General features: G+C 38.7%; 1 protein-coding gene and 1 pseudogene across 1 annotated transcript; both read left to right on the forward strand.

Annotated features, from left to right (window-relative positions):
• Positions 1–3,556: 3,556 nt before the first annotated feature.
• Positions 3,557–8,656, forward strand: LOC141651099 (receptor-like protein 7). The gene is made up of 3 exons (XM_074458825.1): positions 3,557–6,710; positions 7,769–7,997; positions 8,406–8,656. Exons 1-3 carry the CDS (start codon positions 3,723–3,725, stop codon positions 8,654–8,656), a joined length of 3,468 nt encoding a protein of 1,155 aa, XP_074314926.1. The 5' UTR covers positions 3,557–3,722.
• Positions 8,657–14,136: 5,480 nt separating this feature from the next.
• On the forward strand, positions 14,137–17,282 carry LOC141651100 (putative methyltransferase At1g29790; annotated as a pseudogene).
• The last annotated feature ends 930 nt before the right edge of the window (positions 17,283–18,212 follow it).

An 18,212-nucleotide genomic window follows, 5' to 3' on the forward strand; every position in this document is an offset into this window, starting at 1 on the left:
ACGCCGGTGCAACCGGTGGAGGGCAACAGACGGCCGACCCTCCTCGGGGATAACAATTTTGTATCCCCTGCCGAAGTAGAAATGGCCCTCGAAAAGTGTTTTTCACGGAACAATCGGCGAACTTATGGGTCCGCACACGGTCGGGCGGACCTTACATGCGTCGCCGTGATCCATGATGTATTGCCTCCCCTCATTAGGACGAGTCCTTCCAACATCATCACCGTCATCATCAACATCATCATCATCCTCCCAATCCTCCAAAGCTTTTGGATCAACTTCGGGAGAAGGAGACCTAGGGCCCCCAGACCTTATCGGGATGGCGTCTAGTATCTCCTCCTCATCAAGACGCGACGGGAAACCCCCCGGCGCACGGTTACTAGGTCCGGCATCGCGAGAAGACATGGTAGCAACAATTACTTAACAAAATAAGAGATTGAGAAAAATTTGTTTGTTTACCTTGAAAAAAAGCACTAGCCAAGTAACGACTCAAGATTAGAAGAGAAAGAAGCCCTTGAAAGTTTAGAGAGAAGAAAATTTTAGAGAAAATGAAATTGGTGGCCAATTTCGTGGACTAATCGCCCTATTTATAGGGGAAAGCCCACGAAGAAGGACCAATCAGAGCACAACCCATGAAACGTCGGCCCAATCAACGAACGTACACGTGTCGGACATGCAACCACGGAATGTCAATCGTTGCAACAATTGAACGTCAATCAATGCAACAGTGACCAAGCGTCTTCAACACGCCCCTTCATATCTCTCTGCCTATTCATCTTCCTCAACAAATTCCTAAAGTATCCGTTCTCCGCCGCCACATGATCAACCAAGCTAGGTAGCACGCACGGGGCAATCAAAAACAACCTAAGCACTCTCAACCTGTGTCTCGGCCGGCGTCACTTTCTTTTCCACATCGGATGCCCCTTACACATCCATGTGGAGGGGGGATATGGTACGGCCTAAAGCGTAACCAAGCCGAGGTAGAAGAAGCGGGGAAAGTAAAATTTGGTCTTACGCAGAATATACGCTCAACACACATCGGAGCCCATACCACGGCATAGACTACGCTGGGGCAAATTGATGGGGCATATTCTCGCACCCACGACCGAGTCAACATATTGAGCAAGGTCAAAGATATCCACAAGCAAGTCAACGACTTAGACAAATTTAACCGACGCAACCGTCGGCTGTCTTTGGTCCCGCCGGGGCAACTAGCCACCGGGGGCACACATCCGCGAACTCATATCCAAGACCCCTCGGCGGCGAGTCAACAGGCCCGCCGGCTCGCCATGGGTCCCTCGGCCGAGGGTAGATCAGTCTTTCCACCTGCTAGCCACTTGGCCACTTGGCCACTACGTGACAAAAGGTGAAAGTCTATAAATACTCCTCAACTCTCATTGAGGAGAGGATCCACAATTTAACCTAAGAATCACTATTCATCTGGTAATATCTTCCTTATCTCTCTACAAAATATACTTCGCCAAGTAATAACAACTTATCTCTTTAAGTCCACTGACTTGAGCGTCGGAGTGAGTACGCTCGGCCAAAGCCGAGCCCTCAGTTTGTTCATTGTTTCAGGAGACCAAAAGGAGGATTCAATCAAGGACGTCATTCTACAAGCACGGGTGGTAACAAGTAACTGCTCTGGAATTACACCCGGAACAGAGTTGATTACCTAGATCCCCCTAGGTAAGTGAGAATGCTTACATGAATTGCTATGACAACCAAACAATATTTTGCAATTCACATGAATTCTAAATTCATGTGTTTTATGACTTCTAGGCAATACAAATTCCTATATGTAACCAAACGACTCCTTAGTGTGAGATATTTTGAGAGGATAATTGCTTTAAGTCTCTAACCTAATCTCTGTCACTGTCACACACAACATTTATCATACACAACATCTATGAGGTTTATTAGAAACAAGAATTTAAACAGGAACATTGTTATGAGGTTTATTCTCATAATTTGATTTTAGCAAAACACAATTAGCAATCGAGTTGGGAGTATTTGGCTTTTTGAGTATCTTAATATGCAGATCTGAATCCTTTCTTAAAGTTTTTTCGGAACTCAGAATGTTGTTTCCTTTGCCGGCCTCCATTCTTGCATTGTTTTAGCCTGGTTTCCTTTGCCGGCCTCCATTCTTGCATTGTTTTTTTTTTTGGATATTCTCTCGTGTACCTCTGAACTTTTTCGTTTCTAAAATGTACCCCTCGTTTTTCACAAAAAAACTTTGACTGACAATAATTCTATGTTACGAGTTCAGAAAACGATAATTTTTTTTTTTTCGAAACCAACTATCTCGTCAAGGCCTTGAATTTGAAAAAAAAATCACCGTTTTTTGAACTTGTAGCCTATAGTTATGGTTGGTCAAAACTTTTTTAACAAATGAACTTTGACCGACCATAATTCCCGACTACGAGTTGAGATGTCGATGAATTCTTTTTCAAACTAAAGATCTCTTAAAGATGGTCAATTTGAAAAAGATTTATCGTATTTCAACTTGTAGCAAAAAGTTAATGACGATCAAAGTTTTTTTTGCAAGAAAATAAAGGTATATCTTAAAAATGAAAAAGTTGAACCGTACACAAGAGAAATCTTTTTTTTTTTCCTTTTCTTTTCTTTGGGATTCCAGTGCACTGCTTTCTTTAAAAGTCCACTTTTTGTGCCTTTATTTCCTTTGTTTTCTTATGTTATTTCGAGTAATTTGGAAATATTTGATTTTTGATTACAGCTCTTAGCTCTCATCAATGAGGATGTTATAAGTCAATTTCGATTAATCTAGTTTCCTTATCAAAAAATAAAAATAAAAAAAATACACACATCTATCATACACAAGTACATGGGAAGAAACTAACATGTACTTCATACTCCATGAATGACAGTATATCTATGTCCCTCGTCTACAAAAACAATCTATAGAGTTTTGATAATTGAATGTATTTATTAGCAATAAGAATTACAATAGAAAAATACTCGTGTCCTCCAGGAGGACATCATCCTCATTTTTATTATGGTCCTCCTCCTTTAGATGTAAGGAGGACGTCCTCCCCGAGGACACAAGTATTTTCAAACCAATCAATATATGTGATCCTGAATAAACAGAGTAATTGTCAACCCACTATACAAACATGAAATTGACATTCAAGTATCAAATCGGTCCACCTTTGTCAATTCTACTGTTTCACCCAGTCTTGTGCCCCATTTCTCACTTCATAGTTCATAGTTCATACTAGAGGGTAAATGGAGTAGAAGAATTCAACACGGTAAGTGGAAGGCAATTCATATAGTAGCTACAAGATAAACAAAAAGACTAGAATCAGGACATAAATTTAACACCAATGAGCATGGACCATTAAATATACATTACCTCAGTATCTCAAGGGCTAACGCAAACTCCGGGGTAAGGGGAGTTGAATGTACGCAATCTTCACTTTGTGCCAGTAACACAAAGAGGCTATTTCCGATGACGGAAGATGAAAATTGTGATGAGAACAGCATAAATGGAATCTCATTAACCAAAAATTCTAACCCCTAATCTAGGGAAACATTCAACAAAGACTTTGGCAGATTGCATTACTGAATGTAGAAAAACCGACATTGACTAGGTTGAACCTTGTGGCTTGGGTATCTATAAAACAAGCTCAATATTCATTCATCTGTGCATATTAATCGAAGTACAAAACAAACACGAAAAGATTTGCACATATAAATCAGCATCAATGCATCATTTCTTGTACTTGTTTAGCCTACTTGTAGTATCTTTTAATGTCATAATAATACATTCTAACTCTCTGTCTTCTTTTCAGCCACTCTGTCCTGCTCAAGAGCGGCAAGCCCTGTTGCAGTTCAAAAACAGTTTTCATATAAACTGTAAACGCGACTCTTCTAATACCTTTGCAGATATCATACCGTATGAAAAGACGAAATCATGGGTAGGAGGGCAAAGTGCAAACTGCTGTTCATGGGACGGTGTGGAGTGCGACAGGAAATCAGGTCATGTGATCGGTCTTGACCTCACAGCCAGTTGTCTTTCCGGTACTTTTCCTCCAAACAGCGCCATTTTTAACCTAGCGTATCTCAGAAAGCTCATCCTTAGTTATAATAACTTCAACTATTCTCGAATCCCTTCTGAGGTCGACCAACTTTCTAAGTTGCAAGTCCTTAGGCTCTTCAAGTCCAAATTTAGTGGGCAAATACCAGCAGAAATTTCAAATTTGCCCGAGCTCACTGTCCTAGAACTTGGAGAGGACTCGAGCGATACTCAATTGCTAAAACTTCAAAATCCTTCCCTTGAACAGTTAATTCAAAATTTCACCCATCTAGAAGAGCTCGACCTAAAAAATGTTGATGCGTCCTCCACAATGCCAGTTAATCTCCAAAACTTGACCACTTTAAAACAGATTAGCATTGATAACTGTAATTTGTATGGTAAGCTTCCACCAAATCTTTTTCACTTGCCACATCTTGAGACCTTCAAACTGAGTTTAAATGGCGATATTAGTGGGTCTCTTCCCGAGTTTCAGTGGCATAGTCCTCTCAAAAGGATTATTCTAACTGGCACATCTTTGTCCGGAGAATTGCCTCCTTCAATTGGACGACTTGCTCAATTGGAAAATCTTGAATTATCCCTTTGTCAAATATCAGGATCTATCCCATCTTCTCTAGGTAACCTGACAAAGCTCTCACATTTGTACCTTGATGACAATGATATTAGCGGTGTCATCCCACCCTCTATATCAAATCTAACAAATCTTCAAGCTCTATATCTCATGAACCTCAATGTTAAGCCTGGACAACTGATCTCAAACTTAGGTAAGCTACATACTTTGACCAAAGTTGGCCTCAGTGGAATGACATTAAGATCTAAGATCCCACTTTCTTTCGCCAACCTTACTGAGCTTCGTGAATTATTTCTCAGCAATACTCAAGTAGTGGGTCAACTTCCACAGTGGTTAGGAAATCTAACCAAACTAGAGATTCTAGCACTGGGAGGAAATCAGTTGGAGGGTCCAATACCGCATTGGATTACTACACTAAAAAATCTACAAGGTTTGATAGTGTACTACAATAACTTGTTTGCCAACTTTGAGACAGTTTCTAGTTTAGAAAAACTCCGGTATCTTGATTTATCTGGTACCAGCCTGAAATTTTCCCCCACTTCACAGACCAATTCATCTTTTATCAACCTACAATTCCTACGGCTGGTGTCTTGCAACTTAACTGAATTTCCAGCATTCTTACGAGATCAGAAGAAACTAGAGCATTTGCGGCTGGACCAAAACCATATCAAGGGTAGCATTCCACAATGGTTTGTGAACACAAGTAAAGAAACTCTCCTGAGTTTTGAGCTAGCTCGTAATAATCTGACAGGTTTTGAACAACCAGTGACAACCCTCCCATGGGTTCGCTTGCAAGTATTTGGCATTGAGGGTAATAACTTCCAAGGAGAACTTCCTATTCCACCGGTGTCAATAAAGAGTTACGATGTCTCAAATAACTTGCTTACGGGAGTAATACCGAAACAAATATGCATGGCTAGATCTCTAACCATGCTGGATTTGTCAAGCAACAACTTGAGTAGCCAGCCGATCCCTCATTGCATAGGAGATCAGCTTGGCAATTCATTACAAGTTTTGAACTTGAGACAGAACAAATTCCATGGCAGTATCCCAATATCCTTCACATCGAACTGCAATATAAAGATGATAAACCTGAGTGAAAATCAATTGGAAGGTGACCTGCCAAAGTCATTGGAGAACTGTACAAGGCTGGAGGTTCTCGATATAGGAAACAATCGTATAAATGATACTTTCCCATCATGGTTAGGAAGTCTTCCCAACTTACAGGTTTTGGTTCTGAGCCATAACAACTTTCATGGAAGCATATCTGATCAAGATTTAGGGTGTTGGTTTTGTAGTCTGCGTATCATTGATCTCTCACATAACTTTTACACTGGTGACTTATCATCGAGATATCTTCGAAATTGGAGTAACATGATGGCTGTGAAGGAAGGACAATCTGATTTATATAGTACAAAGATTAGTTTTGTAGTGGAAGCGGGTGAAGATGAAGATGGAATCATTTTTTTTCAGAAATTAAATTATTCGATGACAATAACAACCAAAGGCAGTGAGAGACTTTTTTCGGAGATACTTGAAGTCTTTAGAGTAATCGACTTCTCCAGCAATAACTTCACAGGCAAGATTCCAGATGTCATTGGAGATCTCAAAGGGCTGCAAGCACTCAACTTATCAAACAACAATCTAGATGGCAAGATTCCAGCGTCAGTGGCTAACATGATAGATCTCGAGTCCTTGGACCTTTCTCGGAACAAGCTCTACGGAGTCATCCCCCCAGAGTTGGCTCAATTAACATCTCTTGAGGTCTTTGATGTTTCCTACAATGATTTAGAAGGCCCCATACCGCAAGGAAACCAATTTAACACCTTCCTAAGTGGCTCTTATGTGGGAAACTCAAGACTGTGTGGAAGCCCATTATCTGAAAAATGTCAAAATGCAGATGCTCTGGAATCCCCACCAACGACAAAGGATGAGAGCAAGGAGGGTTCCGGATCAGTTGACTGGATCGTTAGATCATGTGGGTGTGCAAGCGGATTCATAATTGGCATTGTCATTGGGAAGCTCTACATTACTGACAAGCACCATGAATGGTTTATGGAGACGTTTCAACGGAGGCCAAGGAGAAAAGTGAGGAGAGCAAAAAGACAGCACCGTCGACATTGAATCTGCTTGTATAATGCCTTGAGCAAGAAGTCTCATGAGCTATGCTTTCTTCACCGTACTATCAAATGAAGTATAGTCAGTCAGTCAGTCAGTAAGTCATGTACCTCACTTGCACCCAGTCACTAGGGGTTCTCCAAGGGACCCGGATACGTGAAGGTTTTCTAATACTGAATACGTGTAATCAATCAAAAATTGTCTATTACCTGAGTCAAGTCTCTCTTGTTTGATCAAGTCTTGAATAAAGATGCACCATCAAAGATTTTCGCTGCAGAGACTGTCCCACATGCCGTCCTCACTGCAACACTGATAGCATACATTTTCAGTACTTAGACACCTATAAAACAAGCCTTTTCATCTTTCAATCTAATTTTACAGCTGCCAAAAAAACAATATCTCTCAATCAAAATATTTATACTAGTCCCTAGATATAAATGAGTATATGTGTACTTACTCCTTAGACTAAAGCTGGTTAAATAACAGTACACTTGGATAAATGAGACAAGCTTTATACTAGTCCCTAGATATTATACTTTTGTCCCAGCTATAATATTTTACTGTTTTTAATGGATAATATTTATCTTTAACGGACATATTTACCTTAAACTAAAACGGACATATGAATTGTCGAATGTACGCAACCTTCTCCTTTTGCTAGTAACACAAAGAGGCTCTTTCCAACGACCGAAGATGAAATTGCGACGAGAACTGCATCAAAGAATCTATCACCCACAAAAATTCTAACCCCGAAACTAGGCAAACATTAAACAAAGAAGTTGGCAGATTGCACTTAGTGAATGGAGAAAAAAATATAACGACATTGACTTTGTTGACCCCTGGGGCTTGGATACCTATAAAGCAAGCCCAAGTTTTCATCTCTGCATATCAACCAAAGTACTTACGAACACGAAAAAAATTGCACGTAAAAATCAACATCAATGCATCACTTCTTGTATTTGTTTAGCCTTCTTGTAGTATCTTTTAATGTCATAATAGTACATTCTAACTCTCTGTCTTCTTTTCAGCCACACTGTCATGGTCATGAGCAGCTAGCCTTGTTACAGTTCAAGAGCAGTTTCCATATAAACTGTAAACGCGACTCTTCTAATACCTATGCAATTACCATACCGTATGAAAAGACGAAAACATGGGTGGGAGGGCAAAGTGTGAATTGCTGTTCATGGGACGGTGTGGAGTGCGACACGAAATCAGGTCATGTGATCGGTCTTGACCTCACAGCCAGTTGTCTTTCCGGTACTTTTCCTCCAAACAACACCATCTTTAACCTAGTGTCCTAGCCTATCTAAGAAAGCTTATCCTTAGTTATACTAACTTCAACTATTCTCGAATCCCTTCTGACCTCAACCGACTTTCTAGGTTTTGAGTCCTCAGGCTCTTTAAGTCAAAATTCCGTGGCCAGATACCAGCAAGTATTTCAAAATTGTCCGAGCTTGCTGTCCTAGGACTTGGAGACGACTCGACAGAGACTCAATTGATAAAACTTCAAAATCATTCCCTTCAAAAGTTAATTCAAAATTTTACTCATCTACAAGAGCTCGATTTAAAGAAAACGTTGATGTGTCCTCCACTGTCCCAGTTAATCTCCAAAACTTAACCACTTTAAAACAGATTAGCATTGATAACTGTAATTTGTATGGTAAGCTTCCACCGAATCTTTTCACTTGCCACGTCTTGAGACCCTCATACTGAGTTTCAATGGCGATATTGGTGGGTCTCCTCCAGAGTTTAAGTGGCATAGTCCTCTCAAAAAGATTTTTCTATCTGGCACATCTTTGTCAGAAGAAATGCCTCCTTCAGTTGGAAGACTTGCTCGATGGGAAATGCTTGAATTATCCCTTTGTAAATTATCAGGATCTATCCAATCTTCCTTAGGTAACCTGACAAAGCTCTAACTTTTGTACCTTGCTAATAATGATTTTAGTGGTGTCGTCCCATCCTCTATATCGAATCTAACAAATCTTGAAGCGTTATTTCTCATGTATGACAATGCTAAACCAGGACAACTGATCTCAAATTTAGCTAAGCTACGTAAATTGACCAATGTTGGCCTCAGTAGAATGACATTAATGGTGTGTTTGGATTGAGAGAATTAGAGGGAAAGGGAGGGGAAGGAAAAGGAGGGGTTTAATTTCTTTTGTTTGGTTACAATATATAGAAGGAGGGAAATGGAAGGGGAGGGGAATGAGAGGATTTAATTTCCCTCCTTTAGAGCAAACTAAAATCTTTCCATCATTGACAAGATTTGGAAGGAAAACTTTTTTTAACTCTCATTTCATCATCATCCTCCTCCATCCACTCTACCATCTCCCTCTTCCCCCCCTTCCATCACCCTTTCATCATTTTTGTTATCCAAACCACCATAATTTATTTTCCCTCCCCTCCCCTCCCCTCCCCTACCTTTCCTCCCCCTCACTCCCCCTCCCCTCCCTTTCCCTCCTAAAATAGTATCCAAACACACCCTAAGAGCTGAGATCCAACCATTTGCCAACCTTACTCAGCTTCGTGAATTACTCCCTCTATCCCGGTCATTTGGGTGTCTTAGTCAATTGTTGTCTTTTCTATTTTAGGATTGCATTTGATGAGCAATTTGATTTTTCACGTTCAATTTGGTCCACTTGTCATCTTATAACTAGCCTCCTCCCCTTTATTTGGTCTTTGTGCCAAAACCAAAGGACAACAATTGACCGGGACGGAGGGAGTATATCTCAGTGATACAGAAGCAATGGGTTTACTTCCACAATGGTTAGCAAAATTAATCCATAATTAAGCGTATTACCATAATTCTCATTAAAGACGTAGTTAACAAATCCATCAACTGGATTTGAATTGTTAAAATTTCATGCAAAATCAACTACTGTATATCATTAATAATCTAAAACAGCAAAGAAAAATCACAATTTCCTACCCTAATCAGACAGAACTCAAATCATCGATCAAAAAAATACTAATCAGACAGTAATAAATGCAAAATCATAACCAATTAACAGCTGAATCTATGGTAATTTTAAGTTAAAACGAGAAATGGGGGAAAATCGGGAGTACCTGACAAAATTGACTCGTCGATCGTATCTCATCTTTGATTTCTTCGAATTTGATGGATCCATTAATGCACAATTGCACATCAATTGGAGAAATTGATTTGGGCGAAAATTCCGACTATTCGTCGGGAAAGAAATTCATAGACCACAGAGGGAAAAATAATAAATACGCAGGGTTGAGCATCGGTTCAAGACCCTGACCGGCCGGAGCGACACCGAAATTATGAATTTTGTGGAGTGAAGATCGGTTCGAATTTTTTTGGTCTTGGATCGAAACAAACCCGATAATTATGGTCACTAATAATTATGCACTAATTAAATTTAATTTCTTCAAATCAATATAATAAATAATCAAATTATTGTTTAATTTAATTATGGGAAATTTATAAATTATTTCAAAAAATTATAAAAATTAACCTTGAAACACATCAAAGATCAAAACCTACAAAATGTAGACCGAATATCGGACCTAAAATAATTCGATCGAATTTCGGTTCAGAGTAAATGGTTCATTGTGGATCTAAAGTTGTCTAACCCTACATATGCACACAAATGCACAACTATAGAGTTTATACTACCATACTACTCCGTATTAGTTAGAAGAGAACAAAAAGAGATATTTTTTTTCGTAGAGGGAGTCAACATAACACTAATTTTGATGCTGGCGGAGTTTGAACCCATGTCATAACTTAAGAGCATTACCTCTCATAACTTTACTGAATAAGCTGGTTGCCATATGCAGCTTTATGTAAAAGTTTTTATAGTTGAATTAGGTTGGTTTATTATCGTGTTTACATGATGTGCCATATGACTAGAGACATGAAAATTTGGGCATGAGTCATGGCCTCATGGGAATCGAATGCAAAGGGGTAGATTAAATTTCTCTTATGATGTGCACATAAATTTTAATATTTAAACGAGTAAAATTGCATTTTATTTGGAAAGACGGAAAACCTTTTCCCTAGTCTCTAGCTAGCCATTCGGTTTTGTGGTCATCTATTTTATTTAACATCTTTTTAAATTTAATGTGGATATATCAATAAATAAGAATTTTTGAGAGGGTATTTGATTAGTTGTGAAACTTGTGATTGGGCAACGTCTTTTACGAGATTGTCATAGAGTGTAAGGTAGGCCGAATCATGTTACTCAGCATTGATGAGTAGAGAATTTAGTCGTCTTTTCCTACTATCAAAGTAATTTATAATTTCCGATAAAAAGGTAGTACTTATCGGGTGTCGAACTCAAGGATTGTGGGGGTGTATACTCAACTTGTCCTAGGTCTATTTTAGTCGAACAATAAGGTTTGAAGTATATGAAACTAATTTAAGCAACTAAAACAGTGATGGAGCAAAGGTTGTAAACTATTTGTGTCTAAACTAGGGTTTTCGGGTTCACTTGGGGGGGGGGGGGTAAGAGTAATCAAAGGCAAATAACCGGGTAAGGGTAATGAGTAGTCTAGGTAAGAGGCTCAATATCTTGGGACCCACGATGACACATAATCTTCATTAAGCATTCAATCCTCTCCTAAACATGCTATCAAAACACCCTACACACTTTCATATATAGAGGATTTAAGTAAACAATGAAGAAAGGTGTGAGCTTTCACTCACACAATTCCTCAAATACCTTATGTGCATGTAAAGAAGGACTATCCATTTTACCCAAAACCCAAGCGTAAATCTCCTAGTCATACTATTGATTCCCTCTTAAGACCCCCCCCTAAACCCTAGGGAGTCACTACTCACACATCATTCCAATAACAAGCACAAAAGATATAGATTTTAACATGGAACAAGTAGAGGATTTCAAACTTATAAGATAAACTAATCAAACAATTTCAATGTAAACAAATGAAATAAGAACAATTAATAAAAGAGGAAATATATTAATTGAAGACAAAGTTGCAATCTTGGATTAAAATGGAAGAATAGTCTTCACCAATCTTCAAATTACAACTCAATGCTAAATGTAAACAATTGATATAAACTATTACTAAGCTAATTTTTATAAGTAACTAATATTGATTGAGGAAAGATTACTGCTTTGATTAAGGAAAGATTGCATAAATTAAGGAAAGTTTCAGATCTAGGGTTATGTCTACAAATGATTAAGGGAGGAGGTATTTATAGGTTACACCCAAATTAGGTTTGAAATTACAAGAAAGATAAAATGTGGAAAGGGGGTCCCAGCCGGTGGGCCGGCTGCCGGTTCCTCGATCGGCTGGGAGTTCTTTGTAAGAAAATGTAAGGTGTGTCTAGCCGGTGGACCGGCTGCCGGTGGTCCACCGGCTGGGAACTCACCTTGAGTGTCTCCCTTCCCTTTTGACTTTTGCTCTTCTTCTTGTACTCCTAGCCGGCCAGCCAACTGCCAGTGGTCTGCCCGGCTGGGAGTTCTCTGGAAATCCTTCTATTTTCTTCCTTTATCTTGTGCTCCCATCCGGCCGGCCGGCCGGCCGGCTGCCGGTGCCTTGCCCGGCTGGGAGTTCGTTGTAAGTTCCTTTCAATTTCACAAAGCCGAGTATATGAGGGGGGGTTCCAGCCGGCTGACCGGGTGGGGACTCTTCTCAGCTTTCTTCCCTCCTTTCTTCATGCTAGACTTCATTGGACCGTCTTCCTTGCTCCGATTCCTCTATTCCTTCCTCAAATCCTGCAAGAGGAATACATAATCATTGACTTGGGGATCGGGCACAAAATGCAAGGTAAGATATACAAGACTCAGAAGGAGTCGAAATGCATGAAAATTGAAAGGAAATTTGGTGTAAATAAATCCTATATCAAGCATGTAAATGTGGAAAATACTTCGGAGTACCTTTTCTCTTTTTTCTTTTCAGTGTGGAACATATAAGATTATACTTCGTATTCAATAATCGTAATCAAGATATATAAGAGTTCACAAATTGTTGAATAAGACAGTTTTATATTATAAGACCACTCCAATAAGATAAAAGCCCAATAAAATATAACTTAATCAAAGAACTCGCAACTTCTAGTTTACCTCACACCTTTCTCCATCACTCACATATACTCCCTCGTATTCAATATAAACTTCCCTATTTCTTTTTCTGTCTATTCACAATATCTTCTCTATTTCCTTTTCTTGTTAAGTGTTTGTTTGGCCCAAATTTAATTGTATGGTGGGATAGTGTATTTGTGTGGTCCAAATTTATTTATATGGTGGGGTACTGTGTATCCTTAATTCTTGTATTAAAATGAAAGGGGAACTTTATTATGAATAGGAGGGAGTATGTATTATTATTTCATAATTCATCGCATTTCACACAAAATATATTTATGCCATTTATCAAGTTAATTATCCAACATTAAAAATTTGTCCTTTAGTAGAACCAAAATCAGTAGAACGAAAATCAGTTGGAATGTTGAAAATATTACTTATAAATTAGGGTAAATTGATAACCTTATACCTATTATAATACACATTTTCGAATTTTATACCTAAGATTTTTTTTTTTCAAAACTTATACCGAAAATCTTACTAATTAACATATCACCACCCTTACTCCATAACATTAATCACTAAACTCTCTCATCCACCACTCCCACCTTACTACTTCCACGACGACTCACCTCCCCCGATGACATAACCATCGTTGTTAGATGTGTCACTCGTCGGTAGGCCCTTCATGTGAGACCCATTAAACGCCCACAGCTCCCCAAAACCACAAGACTCAGCTACACCACAAACCCCTCACGCCTCTTATGGCACCCCCACCGGTGGATGATGAAGTCATAGGGTGGAGATGGGTTATAGGTTAATATGACAGGCAAAAATGTGGTCATAGATAAATTAGTAAGGGTAACATAGTCATTTGATGAGATTTGGTATTGAGTATGAAAAAGATGAGGATTTTAGGTATAAGTTTTGGAAGAAAGTTATCTTAGGTATAAGATTTGAAAAAGTGAATTATATTAGGTATAAATTATCAATTTACCCTAATTATTATAAGAGACCGTCTCACAAATCCTTACTAAACAAAAATATTCGTCTTAAATTTAACCGCTCAAATACTAAGTAGAAGAGAAAAGACAAACCAGAATGTCAATATATTACTTCCTCCATTTTTATATGATGTACCCATTTATTGAATATATGAGTGGAGTATTTTAATAAAATGGGTACATCATATGAGAATAGAGGAAGTAGAAAAAAACACTTGTCCCATCTATGCAAGGGAGATGCTATATGATCCATTTTAATGTTAAGACAAATATAAAACGGTAAATATTGTCATCTTCCTCACCATCACTGTGAAACTTGTCACTCATGTGTCAATCTTGAACAAAGAGCTCTTTAAAAACTAAAAATAGTCTAAATCACCTTCAACAATGTCAATCAAAATGGGTACAATAAACACCATACTTATACGAACCATGTTTGCAACAAATCTCCTCTCTTTATACCATCTTTCAACCACAACAAACTTCCTCAAACCAAAAAACCTAACTCCTCAAGTCCCTAACCACCTCCTACACTAACTCCACATGATACGCACCACGATAACCCGTCTCACGCACCTCCACTCTCCATCACTCGCCCACAACGCCCCGCTTCCACCTTCAGACCTCGTTACATTATCCCGGGTTTCAGCAATTCCTACTACCTGTCATGAGCGCCCTGAAATGCTGCACCAGTATATGAACTATACAACATTCAGTTTGTGTCCTTATGATGTACAGCTGGCAGAATCTTTGATTCTCCGAGGTTGTCATCTGTTGCCACATAGGAGATGTTTTTCTAGAACTACTGTTAATCCTAGGTTGTCTGATTTAGATTCTGTTGTAATTTGGAAGAATTACCCTTATGTTACATGCAAGAGTTTTAACTGTTTAAAACGAAATTTGTGCTTAATCATCCTAGTCATAAACAAGAGTTTATGGTTTATAAGTCTAGTTTAGATCTTATAATAATTTCACAACTTTTCGACATTGCGAAAAAAATCTAAATCCACTTTAAGATTAGGGATTGACATTGGTGGTGGATTTGGAAATTTTGCTGCGAATGTGCAGGAAAAAAATGTGACTATTCTGACTACAACTATTGATAGAATGGTGAAAGTTATGGGAAAGGTTTCATAATATTAAGAATTGCATACATTACATTGACATACAATAAGTCTATTTATATGAATTACAAGGTAAGTATTTATGTAAATCCTAGCCACACAATATGATTAAGAAGGAAACAAATCATAACTAGCCTATTTACGCGAGATTTGCTAATTACAAGATAACCAAAGATATTATACAATATAATAATAAAGATATTATTCTAGAGTATTCTTATTATTCCCCCGCAAGATGGACGTCGATACGAAAAGACCAATCTTGAAGAGAAGACGGTAGTGTACCGGTAGAACGAGAAGAGGTCCTAGAAATGGTGGAGGCTGAGGTCTGGTTGTCAGGGTTGAAGTTGCCATACGGACAGGTTCGCTTGTTGGACGAGGACCTGTGGATCACAACTTGGGCCATGGTTTGTCTTGTTCTTTACGAGCACTAATGGAGTAATGGGTGAACCATTAGGTGTTCTAAACTGGTGTAGCGAAGCCTACGGATGGGTCCGCGTTCTGTAATCTGCAGGGTTGGAACGCAGGTGTTAACAAAAATGTGTTTGGTGAGAGGTTTCATACTTTCATGACAATTTAGGGTGTTGCCATGTTAGAACGATTGGGGGTGGTGAGAATAAAAGGTCGAGGAGGCAGAGCTCCATTAGAATCTGAGACGGCGAGTAGGTGGGTGTGCTATGGGTAGTGGTTTCAACACACCAGCACAAAGTAGATGCCACTGGGCCCAAGTTGCTGGTTCAATGTGTCTCACTAGTTAGGATGGTGCTTGGTTTTTGGGCTAGGACGTGGTGCGGCTAGTCAGGCGAGTCTCAAATGAAAATTTTAATCTTCGGTTGAAACACAGTAAGAGTAAGAATTTATAGGATACAAAAGTGATGAGTTTGTGTTTTATTTGGATGAATATGACCACCACTATGCCAAGCGTTTGACAGTGGGGTATTATGGTTTGCAATGGATAGACAAAATAGGTGTAAGATTGTTCTATCAACTGACAAAAACAAGAAAAAAGTATGGGTTTAGCAAATGAAGGTTTAAAACGGATATTTTTGGTTGTGATGAGGGTTTGTACCAAAAAGGTGGTTGTTAAGTGGTGGTGACTGGGATGGTGCATGGTGCCATAATATTGGATTTGATACCATGGAGTAGCCAAGTTTGGGTTTGCCATAATGATAAGATGGATGGGAGACAGGGAGTTTAATACGGTTATAATACTATCAATATTAATAATAATTATTGTTGTTTGTTGGTGCGGAATTTGGTGGTAATATGCAATTTTTGTGGTGGCTGGGAAGGTGTTGGCCTAGTTTTGAAAGTGATTGAGATGGTTGTGACCATAGCATTGGTGTATCATGGGTTTGGTTTAAGGGTTGTGGTGTGGGATGGACCCCTTCTTTGATATTTACCAAAATAAAAAATCATGAGTGGGACTGGTTTTTACATTAAAGTAGGAAAAAAAATATTGTGTGGGTTTGAATAAGCAAAGCTCAAGACGAGCGTTTTTGGTTGTGATGTTGGTTTGTACCAAGAGGATGGTAGTTTTGTGACAATAGATAGTGAATGTAAGGTTATGCCCAGGTTTCGAAGGCCGTGAACAGGATTGTTATTTTAACACTTGTGAAAAAAAAGGTACTGGCCATAGTTTTCGGAGTGGTGGCTAAAAGGGTGGTAGCCAAAATATAGATGAGGGGTTTGATGCAATTCTAGGGTTGGTAGCAGCGGAAGAGGGATTATACGTATAAGTCAAGCGAGCAAAATCGGGTTTTGGTTGAGTGGGTTGACTTCCGACCTAAGGATCTACTCTGAGGTGTTACCTTCTATTAAGAGCACGAGGCTCTAATACCATGATAAAATAGTGAGAGTTGTGGAAAAGGTTTCATAATATTAAGAATTGCATACATTACAATGACAAGGTGAGTATTTATGTAAATCCTAGCTACACAATATGACTAAGAAGGAAACAAATCATAACTAGCCTATTTACGCGAGATTTGCTAATTACAAGATAACCAAAGACATTATACAATATAATAATAAAGATATTATTCTAGAGTATTCTTATCAACTATGAACTTTGGTGTACCTTACAGTGAGGTGAATGCAATTCGCGGGGTGGTGGCAATACACGCGCCACTGCAACAACGACTGCCGGTTTATGACGGTGTGGTGAATTTGGTGAGATGTGGGCATGCTGTGAATAGGTGGATACCGAAGATTATGTTGGAATTTTCGTTGTATGATATTGATAGAGTGTTGCGAGGAGGCGGGTTTTTGTGGATTGATCGATTTTTTAGTAAAGGGGTTGATTTGAAGATGGTTTATAAGCCTTTGTTGTTTAAGTTAGGGTATAAGCCTTTGGAGATGGTATTGACTGCTTTATTGCAGAAACCTCAGTTTAGATGATTTGTAATGCAGCTGAATTTTAGTTGTAAGTTGTATTTTACTGCTGTTTGGTTTTCAGTTAATCATGGTTGTTGAAATAATGCGATTTTTATGCTTGGAATATAAATGATTTTGAGTTGCAAATTACAATCGAGGTGATGTATTTTTCTGATTGGAATGCTCTTGTATGATCTTTAGGACATTAGAAAATGCATAGAATAGCAACAGTTACCTAGTCAGTGGCGCTCGCTTGTGCCACAGTAAGGCCATAAGGGTGTAGCTTCACTCCACGTTTAAAAATTAGGGAGATCGTTTCAAATGAGCCACGCATGCTTGGCTAAATCACGACATAAGAAGCATAGGAGTTTAGCGTTTCTGGCTCTATTAGAGTTAGAAGCACTAGTTAGTAACTTAGTAGTTTACATATAAGATTGTTGTCGTAGAACAATCTAAAACAATCAATGGAAGTGATATATAAAAGATAATGAATTTGTATATCATGATATGCTCGAACACACAAAGACTAAATCAAGAGTAGTTATTAGGACACCGGTTGGCCAGTTGGCCTCATCTGTGAACCTATGACACCCTCTCACACAAAAGACTCGGTTTTATTTGAAATACGACTAAACCAACAATATGTAGGGAGACTATCATTCTGACGGTAACACAATGAAGTAAAAAGTTTAATTTTATTAAAGAGCGGAAAAAATAAGATTATTCCAAATTAAAACGGTATACAAAATCTACATAACAAATGGACCCTAAATATTAAGTACTATAAAATATAATGAAGATAACGTTGAATAATAGATCCAATTCATATGCGGTTGCAAAATTCTAGGACGTCGCTTGAATCTACGATTATTGGCGTGTCTAGACGTTCCATAATTTCACCGTCTTGATTCAACTTAACAGGCTTGAAGGGATTCTGGGCTACTTACTGCGAAT

This window comes from Silene latifolia, chromosome 4, assembly GCF_048544455.1.
Source record: "Silene latifolia isolate original U9 population chromosome 4, ASM4854445v1, whole genome shotgun sequence".
Lineage (NCBI taxonomy): Eukaryota > Viridiplantae > Streptophyta > Magnoliopsida > Caryophyllales > Caryophyllaceae > Silene > Silene latifolia.